Source organism: Uranotaenia lowii, chromosome 3 (genome assembly GCF_029784155.1).
Source record: "Uranotaenia lowii strain MFRU-FL chromosome 3, ASM2978415v1, whole genome shotgun sequence".
In the NCBI taxonomy this organism is placed as follows: domain Eukaryota; kingdom Metazoa; phylum Arthropoda; class Insecta; order Diptera; family Culicidae; genus Uranotaenia; species Uranotaenia lowii.
Genome location: NC_073693.1, coordinates 37,543,092 through 37,564,318, shown reverse-complemented (window position 1 = coordinate 37,564,318; position 21,227 = coordinate 37,543,092). Strand labels below are relative to the sequence as shown.

The 21,227-nt window shown below is 27.1% G+C and overlaps 1 protein-coding gene across 5 annotated transcripts in view; it reads left to right on the top strand.

Annotated features, from left to right (window-relative positions):
- LOC129758775 (axotactin) overlaps nucleotides 1–21,227 on the top strand; it is a 236,653-nt gene that overhangs the window by 199,175 nt on the left and 16,251 nt on the right. For all 5 annotated transcript variants that reach the window (XM_055756393.1, XM_055756392.1, XM_055756395.1 and 2 more), the window contains 4 exons: nucleotides 353–1,218; nucleotides 1,283–1,500; nucleotides 13,955–14,354; nucleotides 14,441–14,688. In XM_055756393.1, coding sequence (XP_055612368.1) covers nucleotides 353–1,218; nucleotides 1,283–1,500; nucleotides 13,955–14,354; nucleotides 14,441–14,688 — 1,732 coding nt within the window. The remainder of the gene's footprint in view (nucleotides 1–352; nucleotides 1,219–1,282; nucleotides 1,501–13,954; nucleotides 14,355–14,440; nucleotides 14,689–21,227) is intronic.

Sequence of the window (21,227 nt, the reverse complement as noted above, 5' to 3'; positions counted from 1 at the left end):
TAAAACATCAATTTTATAAGGCTAATAAGCATAATTATGGGAAAAATTGCTCACTCACTTTTGTCACTCACTGTATATAGGTATAGAGCTTGCCAGATTGCTCGGATTTATCTGTACTTGCCTGGATTTTTGCTACAAATTTTGGAAAAAGTCCGATCCGGCCTCGTTGCTCGGAACGACAAAAAATGACAACGCTAACTTCACTTGGATGTAAACAACAGTACGCAGCCAAAATTTGGTTGAACACTACACGATTTTTGAAATGACGGTTATTTTATGGTGTATTTATAATTATTCTTATACAGATAGAAATATTGAGCTAATGTTATTAACCTCCAACCTTCTATTTCAGATCCGCTTGGCTACGGACCGGCTCAGCTTCGACCTGTGCCCGGATATCACCAGTAACATCACCCACAGCACCTACATCAAGATCGACAATCCCACTTCGTGGCATGCCATCCAGCTGAGTTACGTTCGAAGTGAGATCACGTTTGTCGTCGATTTCCGACATACCGTGACCCAAATGTATGGACTTTCGTTCAACGTGGGTGACAAACTTATCATCGGAAGCAGTCTGAAGGCTGCCGCTTCTGGGCTGGTAGGTTGCTTACGTGATCTCCGAATCAATGGCCAGGAAATCGAGCCTCGATTTTTGGTCAAGAGTGAACGCGTCGTTGGTGATGTGTCTTTGGATAACTGCAAATACGTGGATCCATGCAAGAAACCTAATACTTGTGAACATGGAGGAAAGTGTTCTGTTAAAGATGACGGAATCATTTGTGACTGTAAGGAAACTGGCTACATTGGCAAAAATTGTCACTTCACCAAGTTCCGGAAGACTTGTGAGGAGTTGGCTCTTCTGGGCTACTCCAAATCGGACGTTTACTCGATTGATATCGATGGAAATGGAGTGTTTCCACCGGCTAGGGTGAAGTGTGACTTTCAAAGTTTGGCAAATGCTACTAAAACAGTGGTGGAACACAATCTACCTTCGCAGGTGGATGTTCGGTCCTACAACGACGAAGATTTCAGCTTTAACATCCAGTATCGAGAGTTCAGCGCCGAGATGTTGCAAGAGCTGATCTCCCACTCACTCTACTGCACTCAATACATCAAGTACGACTGTATCAAAGCTCCTCTAGATCTTCACTCCTCAACTTGGTTCAAATCTTCGAATAACAACAACACGGTCGATTCCCTGGGAGAGGTAAAGAGGTACTCGAGGACCTAGACTAGAACCGTGGAACTAAATATAATCTATCTAATCGATGTTTTCCAGAGGAACCTGTCCGTGTGCCGTGGGTCGAAACTGCGAGGAACCAAAGCTGAACTGCAACTGCGATGCCAATCTGAACCGATGGCTATCGGATGAAGGTTACTTCAAGGAACCCCCGAATTTAGGCATCACCCAGATGTATTTCCTCCAGCAGCGAGGAGTTTTGGACGATGAAAGTCAGGGCCGGGTTACATTGGGACCGCTGGAGTGTGTCGAAACTAGTAAGTATGGAATATTTGAAAATTCATACTAAAAAGTTGTTTCAATATTTTTTAATTTTTTTTTTTCAATTAATGTAATGCTTTTGTTCAAAGACAAAACAAAACAACAAAAAAATGTCACACTTCACAACTCCAGAAATTATAAAAATGACAGAAACGACAAACAAAAAAAGAGCGATAAAATTTACAAAACTTACAACAATTGCGTAAAATTACAAAAAAAAACTGAAGTTACGAAAATGACAAAAATGACAAAAATGACAAAATGACAAAAATGACAAAATGACAAAAATGACAAAAATGACAAAAATGACAAAAATGACAAAAAATGACAAAAATGACAAAAATGACAAAAATGAAAAAAAATGACAAAAATGACAAAAATGACAAAAATGACAAAAATGACAAAAATGACAAAAATGACAAAAATGACAAAAATGACAAAAATGACAACAACGACAAAAATGACAAAAATGACAAAAATGACAAAAATGACAAAAATGACAAAAATGACAAAAATGACAAAAATGACAAAAATGACAAAAATGACAAAAATGACAAAAATGACAAAAATGACAAAAATGACAAAAATGACAAAAATGACAAAAATGACAAAAATGACAAAAATGACAAAAATGACAAAAATGACAAAAATGACAAAAATGACAAAAATGACAAAAATGAAAAAAAATGACAAAAATGACAAAAATGACAAAACTGACAAAAATGACCAAAATAACCAAAATGACCAAAATAACGCTTTTGACAATTTTGATAGTTTTGACAATTTTGACAATTTTGATAATTTTGACAATTTTGACAATTTTGACAATTTTTACAATTTTTTACAATTTTTACAATTTTTTACAATTTTGAGAATTTTGACAATTTTGACAATTTTGACAATTTTTACAATTTTGACAATTTTGACAATTTTGACAATTTTGACAATTTTGACAATTTTGACAATTTTGACAATTTTGACAATTTTTTACAATTTTGACAATTTTGACAATTTTGACAATTTTGACAATTTTGACAATTTTGACAATTTTGACAATTTTGACAATTTTGACAATTTTGACCATTCTGACAATTTTGACAATTTTGACAATTCTGACAATTTTGACAATTTTGACAATTTTGACAATTTTGACAATTTTGACAATTTTGACAATTTTGACAATTTTGACAATTTTGACAATTTTGACAATTTTGACAATTTTGACAATTTTGACAATTTTTACAATTTTTACAATTTTGACAATTTTGACAATTTTCACAATTTTGACAATTTTGACAATTTTGACAATTTTGACAATTTTGACAATTTTGACAATTTTGACAATTTTGACAATTTTGACAATTTTGACAATTTTGACAATTTTGACAATTTTGACAATTTTGACAATTTTGACAATTTTGACAATTTTGACAATTTTGACAATTTTGACAATTTTGACAATTTTGACAATTTTGACAATTTTGACAATTTTGACAATTTTGACAATTTTGACAATTTTGACAATTTTGACAATTTTGAAAATTTGGCAATTTTGACAATTTTGACAATTTTGACAATTTTGACAATTTTGACAATTTTGACAATTTTGACAATTTTGAAAATTTTGACAATTTTGACAATTTTGACAATTTTGACAATTTTGACAATTTTGACAATTTTGACAATTTTGACAATTTTGACAATTTTGACAATTTTGACAATTTTGACAATTTTGACAATTTTGACAATTTTGACAATTTTGACAATTTTGACAATTTTGACAATTTTGACAATTTTGACAATTTTGACAATTTTGACAATTTTGACAATTTTGACAATTTTGACAATTTTGACAATTTTGACAATTTTGACAATTTTGACAATTTTGACAATTTTGACAATTTTGACAATTTTGACAATTTTGACAATTTTGACAATTTTGACAATTTTGACAATTTTGACAATTTTGACAATTTTGACAATTTTGACAATTTTGACAATTTTGACAATTTTGACAATTTTGACAATTTTGACAATTTTGACAATTTTGACAATTTTGACAATTTTGACAATTTTGACAATTTTGACAATTTTGACAATTTTGACAATTTTGACAATTTTGACAATTTTGACAATTTTGACAATTTTGACAATTTTGAAAATTTGGCAATTTTGACAATTTTGACAATTTTGACAATTTTGACAATTTTGACAATTTTGACAATTTTGACAATTTTGACAATTTTGACAATTTTGACAATTTTGACAATTTTGACAATTTTGACAATTTTGACAATTTTGACAATTTTGACAATTTTGACAATTTTGACAATTTTGACAATTTTGACAATTTTGACAATTTTGACAATTTTGACAATTTTGACAATTTTGACAATTTTGACAATTTTGACAATTTTGACAATTTTGACAATTTTGACAATTTTGACAATTTTGACAATTTTGACAATTTTGACAATTTTGACAATTTTGACAATTTTGACAATTTTGACAATTTTGACAATTTTGACAATTTTGACAATTTTGACAATTTTGACAATTTTGACAATTTTGACAATTTTGACAATTTTGACAATTTTGACAATTTTGACAATTTTGACAATTTTGACAATTTTGACAATTTTGACAATTTTGACAATTTTGACAAATTTGACAATTTTGACAATTTTGACAATTTTGACAATTTTGACAATTTTGCCAATTTTGCCAATTTTGACAATTTTGACAATTTTGACAATTTTGACAATTTTGACAATTTTGACAATTTTGACAATTTTGACAATTTTGACAATTTTGACAATTTTGACAATTTTGACAATTTTGACAATTTTGACAATTTTGACAATTTTGACAATTTTGACAATTTTGACAATTTTGACAATTTTGACAATTTTGACAATTTTGACAATTTTGACAATTTTGACAATTTTGACAATTTTGACAATTTTGACAATTTTGACAATTTTGACAATTTTGACAATTTTGACAATTTTGACAATTTTGACAATTTTGACAATTTTGACAATTTTGACCATTCTGACAATTTTGACAATTTTGACAATTCTGACAATTCTGACAATTTTGACAATTTTGACAATTTTGACAATTTTGACAATTTTGAGAATTTTGACAATTTTGACAATTTTGACAATTTTGACAATTTTGACAATTTTGACAATTTTGACAATTTTGACAATTTTGACAATTTTGACAATTTTGACAATTTTGACAATTTTGACAATTTTTACAATTTTGACAATTTTGACAATTTTTACAATTTTTACAATTTTTACAATTTTGACAATTTTGACAATTTTGACAATTTTGACAATTTTCACAATTTTGACAATTTTGACAATTTTGACAATTTTGACAATTTTGACAATTTTGACAATTTTGACAATTTTGACAATTTTGACAATTTTGACAATTTTGACAATTTTGACAATTTTGACAATTTTGACAATTTTGACAATTTTGACAATTTTGACAATTTTGACAATTTTGACAATTTTGACAATTTTGACAATTTTGACAATTTTGACAATTTTGACAATTTTGACAATTTTGACAATTTTGACAATTTTGACAATTTTGACAATTTTGACAATTTTGACAATTTTGACAATTTTGACAATTTTGACAATTTTGACAATTTTGACAATTTTGACAATTTTGACAATTTTGACAATTTTGACAATTTTGACAATTTTGACAATTTTGACAATTTTGACAATTTTGACAATTTTGACAATTTTGACAATTTTGACAATTTTGACAATTTTGACAATTTTGACAATTTTGACAATTTTGACAATTTTGACAATTTTGACAATTTTGACAATTTTGACAATTTTGACAATTTTGACAATTTTGACAATTTTGACAATTTTGACAATTTTGACAATTTTGACAATTTTGAAAATTTGGCAATTTTGACAATTTTGACAATTTTGACAATTTTGACAATTTTGACAATTTTGACAATTTTGAAAATTTTGACAATTTTGACAATTTTGACAATTTTGACAATTTTGACAATTTTGACAATTTTGACAATTTTGACAATTTTGACAATTTTGACAATTTTGACAATTTTGACAATTTTGACAATTTTGACAATTTTGACAATTTTGACAATTTTGACAATTTTGACAAATTTGACAATTTTGACAATTTTGACAATTTTGACAATTTTGACAATTTTGCCAATTTTGCCAATTTTGACAATTTTGACAATTTTGACAATTTTGACAATTTTGACAATTTTGACAATTTTGACAATTTTGACAATTTTGACAATTTTGACAATTTTGACAATTTTGACAATTTTGACAATTTTGACAATTTTGACAATTTTGACAATTTTGACAATTTTGACAATTTTGACAATTTTGACAATTTTGACAATTTTGACAATTTTGACAATTTTGACAATTTTGACAATTTTGACAATTTTGACAATTTTGACAATTTTGACAATTTTGACAATTTTGACAATTTTGACAATTTTGACAATTTTGACAATTTTGACAATTTTGACAATTTTGACAATTTTGACAATTTTGACAATTTTGACAATTTTGACAATTTTGACAATTTTGACAATTTTGACAATTTTGACAATTTTGACAATTTTGACAATTTTGACAATTTTGACAATTTTGACAATTTTGACAATTTTGACAATTTTGACAATTTTGACAATTTTGACAATTTTGACAATTTTGACAATTTTGACAATTTTGACAATTTTGACAATTTTGACAATTTTGACAATTTTGACAATTTTGACAATTTTGACAATTTTGACAATTTTGACAATTTTGACAATTTTGACAATTTTGACAATTTTGACAATTTTGACAATTTTGACAATTTTGACAATTTTGACAATTTTGACAATTTTGACAATTTTGACAATTTTGACAATTTTGACAATTTTGACAATTTTGACAATTTTGACAATTTTGACAATTTTGACAATTTTGACAATTTTGACAATTTTGACAATTTTGACAATTTTGACAATTTTGACAATTTTGACAATTTTGACAATTTTGACAATTTTGACAATTTTGACAATTTTGACAATTTTGACAATTTTGACAATTTTGACAATTTTGACAATTTTGACAATTTTGACAATTTTGACAATTTTGAAAATTTGGCAATTTTGACAATTTTGACAATTTTGACAATTTTGACAATTTTGACAATTTTGACAATTTTGACAATTTTGACAATTTTGACAATTTTGAAAATTTTGACAATTTTGACAATTTTGACAATTTTGACAATTTTGACAATTTTGACAATTTTGACAATTTTGACAATTTTGACAATTTTGACAATTTTGACAATTTTGACAATTTTGACAATTTTGACAATTTTGACAATTTTGACAAATTTGACAATTTTGACAATTTTGCCAATTTTGCCAATTTTTGACAATTTTGACAATTTTGACAATTTTGACAATTTTGACAATTTTGACAATTTTGACAATTTTGACAATTTTGACAATTTTGACAATTTTGACAATTTTGACAATTTTGACAATTTTGACAATTTTGACAATTTTGACAATTTTGACAATTTTGACAATTTTGACAATTTTGACAATTTTGACAATTTTGACAATTTTGACAATTTTGACAATTTTGACAATTTTGACAATTTTGACAATTTTGACAATTTTGACAATTTTGACAATTTTGACAAATTTGACAATTTTGACAATTTTGACAATTTTGACAATTTTGACAATTTTGACAATTTTGCCAATTTTGCCAATTTTGACAATTTTGACAATTTTGACAATTTTGACAATTTTGACAATTTTGACAATTTTGACAATTTTGACAATTTTGACAATTTTGACAATTTTGACAATTTTGACAATTTTGACAATTTTGACAATTTTGACAATTTTGACAATTTTGACAATTTTGACAATTTTGACAATTTTGACAATTTTGACAATTTTGACAATTTTGACAATTTTGACAATTTTGACAATTTTGACAATTTTGACAATTTTGACAATTTTGACAATTTTGACAATTTTGACAATTTTGACAATTTTGACAATTTTGACAATTTTGACAATTTTGACAATTTTGACAATTTTGACAATTTTGACAATTTTGACAATTTTGACAATTTTGACAATTTTGACAATTTTGACAATTTTGACAATTTTGACAATTTTGACAATTTTGACAATTTTGACAATTTTGACAATTTTGACAATTTTGACAATTTTGACAATTTTGACAATTTTGACAATTTTGACAATTTTGACAATTTTGACAATTTTGACAATTTTGACAATTTTGACAATTTTGACAATTTTGACAATTTTGACAATTTTGACAATTTTGACAATTTTGACCATTCTGACAATTTTGACAATTTTGACAATTCTGACAATTTTGACAATTTTGACAATTTTGACAATTTTGACAATTTTGAGAATTTTGACAATTTTGACAATTTTGACAATTTTGACAATTTTGACAATTTTGACAATTTTGACAATTTTGACAATTTTGACAATTTTGACAATTTTGACAATTTTGACAATTTTGACAATTTTTACAATTTTTACAATTTTGACAATTTTGACAATTTTTACAATTTTTACAATTTTTACAATTTTGACAATTTTGACAATTTTGACAATTTTGACAATTTTCACAATTTTGACAATTTTGACAATTTTGACAATTTTGACAATTTTGACAATTTTGACAATTTTGACAATTTTGACAATTTTGACAATTTTGACAATTTTGACAATTTTGACAATTTTGACAATTTTGACAATTTTGACAATTTTGACAATTTTGACAATTTTGACAATTTTGACAATTTTGACAATTTTGACAATTTTGACAATTTTGACAATTTTGACAATTTTGACAATTTTGACAATTTTGACAATTTTGACAATTTTGACAATTTTGACAATTTTGACAATTTTGACAATTTTGACAATTTTGACAATTTTGACAATTTTGACAATTTTGACAATTTTGACAATTTTGACAATTTTGACAATTTTGACAATTTTGACAATTTTGACAATTTTGACAATTTTGACAATTTTGACAATTTTGACAATTTTGACAATTTTGACAATTTTGACAATTTTGACAATTTTGACAATTTTGACAATTTTGACAATTTTGACAATTTTGACAATTTTGACAATTTTTACAATTTTTACAATTTTGACAATTTTGACAATTTTTACAATTTTTACAATTTTTACAATTTTGACAATTTTGACAATTTTGACAATTTTGACAATTTTCACAATTTTGACAATTTTGACAATTTTGACAATTTTGACAATTTTGACAATTTTGACAATTTTGACAATTTTGACAATTTTGACAATTTTGACAATTTTGACAATTTTGACAATTTTGACAATTTTGACAATTTTGGCAATTTTGACAATTTTGACAATTTTGACAATTTTGACAATTTTGACAATTTTGACAATTTTGACAATTTTGACAATTTTGACAATTTTGACAATTTTGACAATTTTGACAATTTTGACAATTTTGACAATTTTGACAATTTTGACAATTTTGACAATTTTGACAATTTTGACAATTTTGACAATTTTGACAATTTTGACAATTTTGACAATTTTGACAATTTTGACAATTTTGACAATTTTGACAATTTTGACAATTTTGACAATTTTGACAATTTTGACAATTTTGACAATTTTGACAATTTTGACAATTTTGACAATTTTGACAATTTTGACAATTTTGACAATTTTGACAATTTTGACAATTTTGACAATTTTGACAATTTTGACAATTTTGACAATTTTGACAATTTTGACAATTTTGACAATTTTGACAATTTTGACAATTTTGGCAATTTTGACAATTTTGACAATTTTGACAATTTTGACAATTTTGACAATTTTGACAATTTTGACAATTTTGACAATTTTGACAATTTTGACACTTTTGACAATTTTGACAATTTTGGCAATTTTGACAATTTTGACAATTTTGACAATTTTGACAATTTTGACAATTTTGACAATTTTGACAATTTTGACAATTTTGACAATTTTGACAATTTTGACAATTTTGACAATTTTGAAAATTTGGCAATTTTGACAATTTTGACAATTTTGACAATTTTGACAATTTTGACAATTTTGAAAATTTTGACAATTTTGACAATTTTGACAATTTTGACAATTTTGACAATTTTGACAATTTTGACAATTTTGACAATTTTGACAATTTTGACAATTTTGACAATTTTGACAATTTTGACAATTTTGACAATTTTGACAATTTTGACAATTTTGACAATTTTGACAATTTTGACAATTTTGACAATTTTGACAATTTTGCCAATTTTGCCAATTTTGACAATTTTGACAATTTTGACAATTTTGACAATTTTGACAATTTTGACAATTTTGACAATTTTGACAAATTTGACAATTTTGACAATTTTGACAATTTTGACAATTTTGACAATTTTGACAATTTTGACAATTTTGACAATTTTGACAATTTTGACAATTTTGACAATTTTGACAATTTTGACAATTTTGACAATTTTGACAATTTTGACAATTTTGACAATTTTGACAATTTTGACAATTTTGACAATTTTGACAATTTTGACAATTTTGACAATTTTGACAATTTTGACAATTTTGACAATTTTGACAATTTTGACAATTTTGACAATTTTGGCAATTTTGACAATTTTGACAATTTTGACAATTTTGACAATTTTGACAATTTTGACAATTTTGACAATTTTGACAATTTTGACAATTTTGACAATTTTGACAATTTTGACAATTTTGACAATTTTGACAATTTTGACAATTTTGACAATTTTGACAATTTTGACAATTTTGACAATTTTGACAATTTTGACAATTTTGACAATTTTGACAATTTTGACAATTTTGACAATTTTGACAATTTTGACAATTTTGACAATTTTGACAATTTTGACAATTTTGACAATTTTGACAATTTTGACAATTTTGACAATTTTGACAATTTTGACAATTTTGACAATTTTGACAATTTTGACAATTTTGACAATTTTGACAATTTTGACAATTTTGACAATTTTGAAAATTTTGACAATTTTGACAATTTTGACAATTTTGACAATTTTGACAATTTTGACAATTTTGACAATTTTGACAATTTTGACAATTTTGACAATTTTGACACTTTTGACAATTTTGACAATTTTGGCAATTTTGACAATTTTGACAATTTTGACAATTTTGACAATTTTGACAATTTTGACAATTTTGACAATTTTGACAATTTTGACAATTTTGTCAATTTTGACAATTTTGAAAATTTGGCAATTTTGACAATTTTGACAATTTTGACAATTTTGACAATTTTGACAATTTTGAAAATTTTGACAATTTTGACAATTTTGACAATTTTGACAATTTTGACAATTTTGACAATTTTGACAATTTTGACAATTTTGACAATTTTGACAATTTTGACAATTTTGACAATTTTGACAATTTTTACAATTTTTACAATTTTGACAATTTTGACAATTTTGACAATTTTGACAATTTTGACAATTTTGACAATTTTGACAATTTTGACAATTTTGACAATTTTGACAATTTTGACAATTTTGACAATTTTGACAATTTTGACAATTTTGACAATTTTGACAATTTTGACAATTTTGACAATTTTGACAATTTTGACAATTTTGACAATTTTGACAATTTTGGCAATTTTGACAATTTTGACAATTTTGACAATTTTGACAATTTTGACAATTTTGACAATTTTGACAATTTTGACAATTTTGACAATTTTGACAATTTTGACAATTTTGACAATTTTGACAATTTTGACAATTTTGACAATTTTGACAATTTTGACAATTTTGACAATTTTGACAATTTTGACAATTTTGACAATTTTGACAATTTTGACAATTTTGACAATTTTGACAATTTTGACAATTTTGACAATTTTGACAATTTTGACAATTTTCACAATTTTGACAATTTTGACAATTTTGACAATTTTGACAATTTTGACAATTTTGACAATTTTGACAATTTTGACAATTTTGACAATTTTGACAATTTTGACAATTTTGACAATTTTGACAATTTTGACAATTTTGACAATTTTGACAATTTTGACAATTTTGACAATTTTGACAATTTTGACAATTTTGACAATTTTGACAATTTTGACAATTTTGACAATTTTGACAATTTTGACAATTTTGACAATTTTGACAATTTTGACAATTTTGACAATTTTGACAATTTTGACAATTTTGACAATTTTGACAATTTTGACAATTTTGACAATTTTGACAATTTTGACAATTTTGACAATTTTGACAATTTTGACAATTTTGACAATTTTGACAATTTTGACAATTTTGACAATTTTGACAATTTTGACAATTTTGACAATTTTGACAATTTTGACAATTTTGACAATTTTGACAATTTTGACAATTTTGACAATTTTGACAATTTTGACAATTTTGACAATTTTGACAATTTGGACAATTTTGACAATTTTGACAATTTTGACAATTTTGACAATTTTGACAATTTTGACAATTTTGACAATTTTGACAATTTTGACAATTTTGACAATTTTGACAATTTTGACAATTTTGACAATTTTGACAATTTTGACAATTTTGACAATTTTGACAATTTTGACAATTTTGACAATTTTGACAATTTTGACAATTTTGACAATTTTGACAATTTTGACAATTTTGACAATTTTGACAATTTTGACAATTTTGACAATTTTGACAATTTTGACAATTTTGACAATTTTGACAATTTTGACAATTTTGACAATTTTGACAATTTTGACAATTTTGACAATTTTGACAATTTTGACAATTTTGACAATTTTGACAATTTTGACAATTTTGACAATTTTGAAAATTTGGCAATTTTGACAATTTTGACAATTTTGACAATTTTGACAATTTTGACAATTTTGAAAATTTTGAAAATTTTGACAATTTTGACAATTTTGACAATTTTGACAATTTTGACAATTTTGACAATTTTGACAATTTTGACAATTTTGACAATTTTGACAATTTTGACAATTTTGACAATTTTGACAATTTTGACAATTTTGACAATTTTGACAATTTTGCCAATTTTGCCAATTTTGACAATTTTGACAATTTTGACAATTTTGACAATTTTGACAATTTTGACAATTTTGACAATTTTGACAATTTTGACAATTTTGACAATTTTGACAATTTTGACAATTTTGACAATTTTGACAATTTTGACAATTTTGACAATTTTGACAATTTTGACAATTTTGACAATTTTGACAATTTTGACAATTTTGACAATTTTGACAATTTTGACAATTTTGACAATTTTGACAATTTTGACAATTTTGACAATTTTGACAATTTTGACAATTTTGACAATTTTGACAATTTTGACAATTTTGACAATTTTGACAATTTTGACAATTTTGACAATTTTGACAATTTTGACAATTTTGACAATTTTGACAATTTTGACAATTTTGACAATTTTGACAATTTTGACAATTTTGACAATTTTGACAATTTTGACAATTTTGACAATTTTGACAATTTTGACAATTTTGACAATTTTGACAATTTTGACAATTTTGACAATTTTGACAATTTTGACAATTTTGACAATTTTGACAATTTTGACAATTTTGACAATTTTGACAATTTTGACAATTTTGACAATTTTGACAATTTTGACAATTTTTACAAGTTTTACAATTTTTTTCAATTTTTTTCAATTTTTACAATTTTGAGATTTTTTAATCATGACTTTTTTAACATATTGACAATTTGGACATATTTGTCTACACTTTGCGCAATATCTCATAATTTTTATTGTTTGATTTCGATTTTACTGTTTATAATTGATAATATGAAATGGTAGCTCACCAAGTCGGAATTTCTGAGAACAGCGGAATCGGTTTAATTTCATAATTGCTTGTGTATACACAAGTGAGAATAATAGTAGTTCTCTGAATTAACAAATGAGAGATAACAAAAATAAATATGATTAATTTAAGCTGAAAGCGCTGAGTATATTTACTTTCCCAGCTACCCACAATAGCAGCAAATCAACAACCTTACAATGGAATGGTAAAAAGGATTACTTTTTCCCTTTTTCCAACAATGCTATTTTTGGATTCATTTCCATCAGCAAACTGTTTCTGAGGATGAACAATAACTCGCTATAGCATTTTAGTGAAATATTATGGAAAAAACCATGACAGCAAATATATGAGAATGAAATTTATTGTTCCTTTACGCACGAGAATAGTCACCATTAATAGAGATTTTCTATACTGAACATCCCTCTGTCAGACACGCAAAAGTACGTCGTAACGTTCACCACATCGGCATCTTTCATCGAGGTTCCGGGCTGGCGGAAAGGCGACATCGCTTTCTCGTTCCGGACCACAGGTGAGAAGGCCATCCTGCTGTTCCAGCCGCCGATCCGGTCCAACTATCCGTCCTTCATGGTGGCCCTCACCGGGGACTACCAGTTGACATTCAATTTCACTCTCAACACCGGAACGCCGAAAACGCTGGTCATCAACACGAACCGGAAGCTGAACGGCGGCGAGTGGCACAAGATCTGGATCGATTACAACGAACATCACGTGCGATTTATGATTAATACCGACACGCGGATGGTCGATTTGCAGCCGGAAGAGGAATTTGGCCCATTCGAGGGAAGCATGTTCATCGGAGGAGCGCCGACGTGAGTTTTACCAAACTTTGCCAAACGATTTCGGGTAAAATTTCGACCCAAACTGACCGTTGTTTTATCGCTTCTCGAATGGACAGGGAAATTTCCAAAAAGTACACCGTCAAGCAGGGCCTAATCGGGTGCTTCCGGGGCCTGGTCGTCAATGGGGAAATCCTGGACATCTACAGCTTCATGTCGGTGCACCTGTCGGAAATCATCAAAGATTGTCGGCCATCGTGTGTGCCCAACCCGTGCAAGAATGGAGCCCACTGTCGGGAGCTGTGGAGCACGTTCGAGTGTGCCTGCAAGAACCGGTGGGCCCACCTGGGGCAGCATTGCGAAACGAGTGAGTATCAGTTTTGTGTTATTTGATGTTGACACATTGGGGCTCCGAAGTTGAAATTTTTACCTTTTTTTTTTATTCCTATAGGCCCATGTAGCCTTAGAATAATCTCTTGACTTTTATTTTTGAACTTTGATAAAGGGAGGTCCGCAGCAATAAACTTCATCATGTTTTTGATACTTATTTAATGAACTTTCTTACATTTTCACCTTCTTACCTTCATACCTTCTTACCTTCATACCTTTTTACCTTTTTACCTTTTTACCTTTTTACCTTTTTACCTTTTTACCTTTTTACCTTTTTACCTTTTTACCTTTTTACCTTTTTACCTTTTTACCTTTTTACCTTTTTACCTTTTTACCTTTTTACCTTTTTACCTTTTTACCTTTTTACCTTTTTACCTTTTTACCTTTTTACCTTTTTACCTTTTTACCTTTTTACCTTTTTACCTTTTTACCTTTTTACCTTTTTACCTTTTTACCTTTTTACCTTTTTACCTTTTTACCTTTTTACCTTTTTACCTTTTTACCTTTTTACCTTTTTACCTTTTTACCTTTTTACCTTTTTACCTTTTTACCTTTTTACCTTTTTACCTTTTTACCTTTTTACCTTTTTACCTTTTTACCTTTTTACCTTTTTACCTTTTTACCTTTTTACCTTTTTACCTTTTTACCTTTTTACCTTTTTACCTTTTTACCTTTTTACCTTTTTACCTTTTTACCTTTTTACCTTTTTACCTTTTTACCTTTTTACCTTTTTACCTTTTTACCTTTTTACCTTTTTACCTTTTTACCTTTTTACCTTTTTACCTTTTTACCTTTTTACCTTTTTACCTTTTTACCTTTTTACCTTTTTACCTTTTTACCTTTTTACCTTTTTACCTTTTTACCTTTTTACCTTTTTACCTTTTTACCTTTTTACCTTTTTACCTTTTTACCTTTTTACCTTTTTACCTTTTTACCTTTTTACCTTTTTACCTTTTTACCTTTTTACCTTTTTACCTTTTTACCTTTTTACCTTTTTACCTTTTTACCTTTTTACCTTTTTACCTTTTTACCTTTTTACCTTTTTACCTTTTTACCTTTTTACCTTTTTACCTTTTTACCTTTTTACCTTTTTACCTTTTTACCTTTTTACCTTTTTACCTTTTTACCTTTTTACCTTTTTACCTTTTTACCTTTTTACCTTTTTACCTTTTTACCTTTTTACCTTTTTACCTTTTTACCTTTTTACCTTTTTACCTTTTTACCTTTTTACCTTTTTACCTTTTTACCTTTTTACCTTTTTACCTTTTTACCTTTTTACCTTTTTACCTTTTTACCTTTTTACCTTTTTACCTTTTTACCTTTTTACCTTTTTACCTTTTTACCTTTTTACCTTTTTACCTTTTTACCTTTTTACCTTTTTACCTTTTTACCTTTTTACCTTTTTACCTTTTTACCTTTTTACCTTTTTACCTTTTTACCTTTTTACCTTTTTACCTTTTTACCTTTTTACCTTTTTACCTTTTTACCTTTTTACCTTTTTACCTTTTTACCTTTTTACCTTTTTACCTTTTTACCTTTTTACCTTTTTACCTTTTTACCTTTTTACCTTTTTACCTTTTTACCTTTTTACCTTTTTACCTTTTTACCTTTTTACCTTTTTACCTTTTTACCTTTTTACCTTTTTACCTTTTTACCTTTTTACCTTTTTACCTTTTTACCTTTTTACCTTTTTACCTTTTTACCTTTTTACCTTTTTACCTTTTTACCTTTTTACCTTTTTACCTTTTTACCTTTTTACCTTTTTACCTTTTTACCTTTTTACCTTTTTACCTTTTTACCTTTTTACCTTTTTACCTTTTTACCTTTTTACCTTTTTACCTTTTTACCTTTTTACCTTTTTACCTTTTTACCTTTTTACCTTTTTACCTTTTTACCTTTTTACCTTTTTACCTTTTTACCTTTTTACCTTTTTACCTTTTTACCTTTTTACCTTTTTACCTTTTTACCTTTTTACCTTTTTACCTTTTTACCTTTTTACCTTTTTACCTTTTTACCTTTTTACCTTTTTACCTTTTTACCTTTTTACCTTTTTACCTTTTTACCTTTTTACCTTTTTACCTTTTTACCTTTTTACCTTTTTACCTTTTTACCTTTTTACCTTTTTACCTTTTTACCTTTTTACCTTTTTACCTTTTTACCTTTTTACCTTTTTACCTTTTTACCTTTTTACCTTTTTACCTTTTTACCTTTTTACCTTTTTACCTTTTTACCTTTTTACCTTTTTACCTTTTTACCTTTTTACCTTTTTACCTTTTTACCTTTTTACCTTTTTACCTTTTTACCTTTTTACCTTTTTACCTTTTTACCTTTTTACCTTTTTACCTTTTTACCTTTTTACCTTTTTACCTTTTTACCTTTTTACCTTTTTACCTTTTTACCTTTTTACCTTTTTACCTTTTTACCTTTTTACCTTTTTACCTTTTTACCTTTTTACCTTTTTACCTTTTTACCTTTTTACCTTTTTACCTTTTTACCTTTTTACCTTTTTACCTTTTTACCTTTTTACCTTTTTACCTTTTTACCTTTTTACCTTTTTACCTTTTTACCTTTTTACCTTTTTACCTTTTTACCTTTTTACCTTTTTACCTTTTTACCTTTTTACCTTTTTACCTTTTTACCTTTTTACCTTTTTACCTTTTTACCTTTTTACCTTTTTACCTTTTTACCTTTTTACCTTTTTACCTTTTTACCTTTTTACCTTTTTACCTTTTTACCTTTTTACCTTTTTACCTTTTTACCTTTTTACCTTTTTACCTTTTTACCTTTTTACCTTTTTACCTTTTTACCTTTTTGCCTTTTTACCTTTTTACCTTTTTACCTTTTTACCTTTTTACCTTTTTACCTTTTTACCTTTTTACCTTTTTACCTTTTTACCTTTTTACCTTTTTACCTTTTTACCTTTTTACCTTTTTACCTTTTTACCTTTTTACCTTTTTACCTTTTTACCTTTTTACCTTTTTACCTTTTTACCTTTTTACCTTTTTACCTTTTTACCTTTTTACCTTTTTACCTTTTTACCTTTTTACCTTTTTACCTTTTTACCTTTTTACCTTTTTACCTTTTTACCTTTTTACCTTTTTACCTTTTTACCTTTTTACCTTTTTACCTTTTTACCTTTTAACCTTTTGACCTTTACCTTTGCGTTTATTTTAAATTCAGAATTAAAATTTGATTTTAGAATGAAATTTTAAAATTCAAATTTGAAATTTAGATGAAGATTTCTGATTTAGATCTCATTTTCAGATTTGAGATTCGATTTAAGATTCAGATTTCAGATTCAGATTTCAGATTCAGATTTCAGATTCAGATTTCAGATTCAGATTTCAGATTCAGATTTCAGATTCAGATTTCAGATTCAGATTTCAAATTCAGATTTCAGATTCAGATTTCAGATTCAGATTTCAGATTCAGATTTCAGATTCAGATTTCAGATTCAGATTTCAGATTCAGATTTCAGATTCAGATTTCAGATTCAGATTTCAGATTCAGATTTCAGATTCAGATTTCAGATTCAGATTTCAGATTCAGATTTCAGATTCAGATTTCAGATTCAGATTTCAGATTCAGATTTCAGATTCAGATTTCAGATTCAGATTTCAGATTCAGATTTCAGATTCAGATTTCAGATTCAGATTTCAGATTCAGATTTCAGATTCAGATTTCAGATTCAGATTTCAGATTCAGATTTCAGATTCAGATTTCAGATTCAGATTTCAGATTCAGATTTCAGATTCAGATTTCAGATTCAGATTTCAGATTCAGATTTCAGATTCAGATTTCAGATTCAGATTTCAGATTCAAATTTCAGATTTCAGATTCAGATTTCAGATTCAGATTTCAGATTTCAGATTTCAGATTTCAGATTCAGATTTCAGATTCAGATTTCAGATTTCAGATCCAGATTTCAGATTTCAGATTAAGATTTCAGATTCAGATTTCAGATTCAGATTTCAGATTCAGATTTCAGATTCAGATTTCAGATTCAGATTTCAGATTCAGATTTCAGATTCAGATTTCAGATTCAGATTTCAGATTCAGATTTCAGATTCAGATTTCAGATTCAGATTTCAGATTCAGATTTCAGATTCAGATTTCAGATTCAGATTTCAGATTCAGATTTCAGATTCAGATTTCAGATTCAGATTTCAGATTCAGATTTCAGATTCAGATTTCAGATTCAGATTTCAGATTCAGATTTCAGATTCAGATTTCAGATTCAGATTTCAGATTCAGATTTCAGATTCAGATTTCAGATTCAGATTTCAGATTCAGATTTCAGATTCAGATTTCTGATTCAGATTTCAGATTCAGATTTCAGATTCAGATTTCAGATTCAGATTTCAGATTCAGATTTCAGATTCAGATTTCAGATTCAGATTTCAGATTCAGATTTCAGATTCAGATTTCAGATTCAGATTTCAGATTCAGATTTCAGATTCAGATTTCAGATTCAGATTTCAGATTCAGATTTCAGATTCAGATTTCAGATTCAGATTTCAGATTCAGATTTCAGATTCAGATTTCAGATTCAGATTTCAGATTCAGATTTCAGATTCAGATTCAGATTTCAGATTCAGATTTCAGATTTCAGATTCAGATTTCAGATTTCGGATTCAGATTTCAGATTCAGATTTCAGATTTCAGATTCAGATTCAGATTTCAGATTCAGATTTCAGATTCAGATTTCAAATTCAGATTTCAGATTCAGATTTCAGATTAAGATTTCAGATTCAGATTTCAGATTCAGATTCAGATTTCAGATTCAGATTTCAGATTCAGATTTCAGATACAGATTTCAGATTTCAGATTTCAGATTCAGATTTCAGATTCAGATTTCAGATTCAGATTTCAGATTCAGATTTCAGATTCAGATTTCAGATTCAGATTTCAGATTCAGATTTCAGATTCAGATTTCAGATTCAGATTTCAGATTCAGATTTCAGATTCAGATTTCAGATTCAGATTTCAGATTCAGATTTCAGATTCAGATTTCAGATTCAGATTTCAGATTCAGATTTCAGATTCAGATTTCAGATTCAGATTTCAGATTTAGATTTAGAGATTCAGATTTCCGATTCAGATTTCAGATTCAGATTTCAGATTCAGATTTCAGATTCAGATTTCAGATTCAGATTTCAGATTCAGATTTCAGATTCAGATTTCAGATTCAGATTTCAGATTCAGATTTCAGATTCAGATTTCAGATTCAGATTTCAGATTCAGATTTCAGATTCAGATTTCAGATTCAGATTTCAGATTCAGATTTCAGATTCAGATTTCAGATTCAGATTTCAGATTCAGATTTCAGATTCAGATTTCAGATTCAGATTTCAGATTCAGATTTCAGATTCAGATTTCAGATTCAGATTTCAGATTCAGATTTCAGATTCAGATTTCAGATTCAGATTTCAGATTCAGATTTCAGATTCAGATTTCAGATTCAGATTTCAGATTCAGATTTCAGATTCAGATTTCAGATTCAGATTTCAGATTCAGATTTCAGATTCAGATTTCAGATTCAGATTTCAGATTCAGATTTCAGATTCAGATTTCAGATTCAGATTTCAGATTCAGATTTCAGATTCAGATTTCAGATTCAGATTTCAGATTCAGATTTCAGATTCAGATTTCAGATTCAGATTTCAGATTCAGATTTCAGATTCAGATTTCAGATTCAGATTTCAGATTCAGATTTCAGATTCAGATTTCAGATTCAGATTTCAGATTCAGATTTCAGATTCAGATTCAGATTTCAGATTCAGATTTCAGATTCAGATTTCAGATTCAGATTTCAGATTCAGTTTCAGATTTCAGATTCAGATTTCAGATACAGATTTCAGATTTAGATTTCAGGTTGTTCGAAATGATCGAAAAACTTCGAACAATTTAGTGGCAACCTCGGCTGTCTTTGGTCTAGATTTTCGGAAAAATGGCGTGATGGAAACATCTGAAACAGTTTGATTAAGTTTCAACGAATTCAAATCAAAGAACGCTTCAATTTCTACATGAAACTTTTAATAAGAATAGATGCTAATTCTTCAAAATAAATTGAGTTTGATAAAATGCCCGGAAAAGCCACAATTAAAAACATGATGAACGACTAGGAAGAATTTGATTCAAATATAATTAAAAGTAGGAATTCCTCAATTAAAAGTGCATTCAACCGTTAATTGCTTCCATAAAATTTCCCGTCACTCAAATCGAATCTATACCATTTTCTTCCTTATTTTAACAATGATAAATTGCACCGGCACTCTTGTTCCCCATTTGCAGTTGTCATCGGGAAAAATTACCTTTCAATAGATTTCTTCTCTTTTTTTCTAATTTCCTCCCGCTTGCTCTCCTAATTGATGAGCCTCGTGCAGCTCGCAATTATCGCCCGAAAGATGCTTGAGGAGGAAAAATCAACGAATGCCAAGAAAACGTTGCCGTTCCAATTTCGAATGTCATCAACTATTTTCGAACCAAAGCGAAAAACAGGAACCTCTCCGTAGG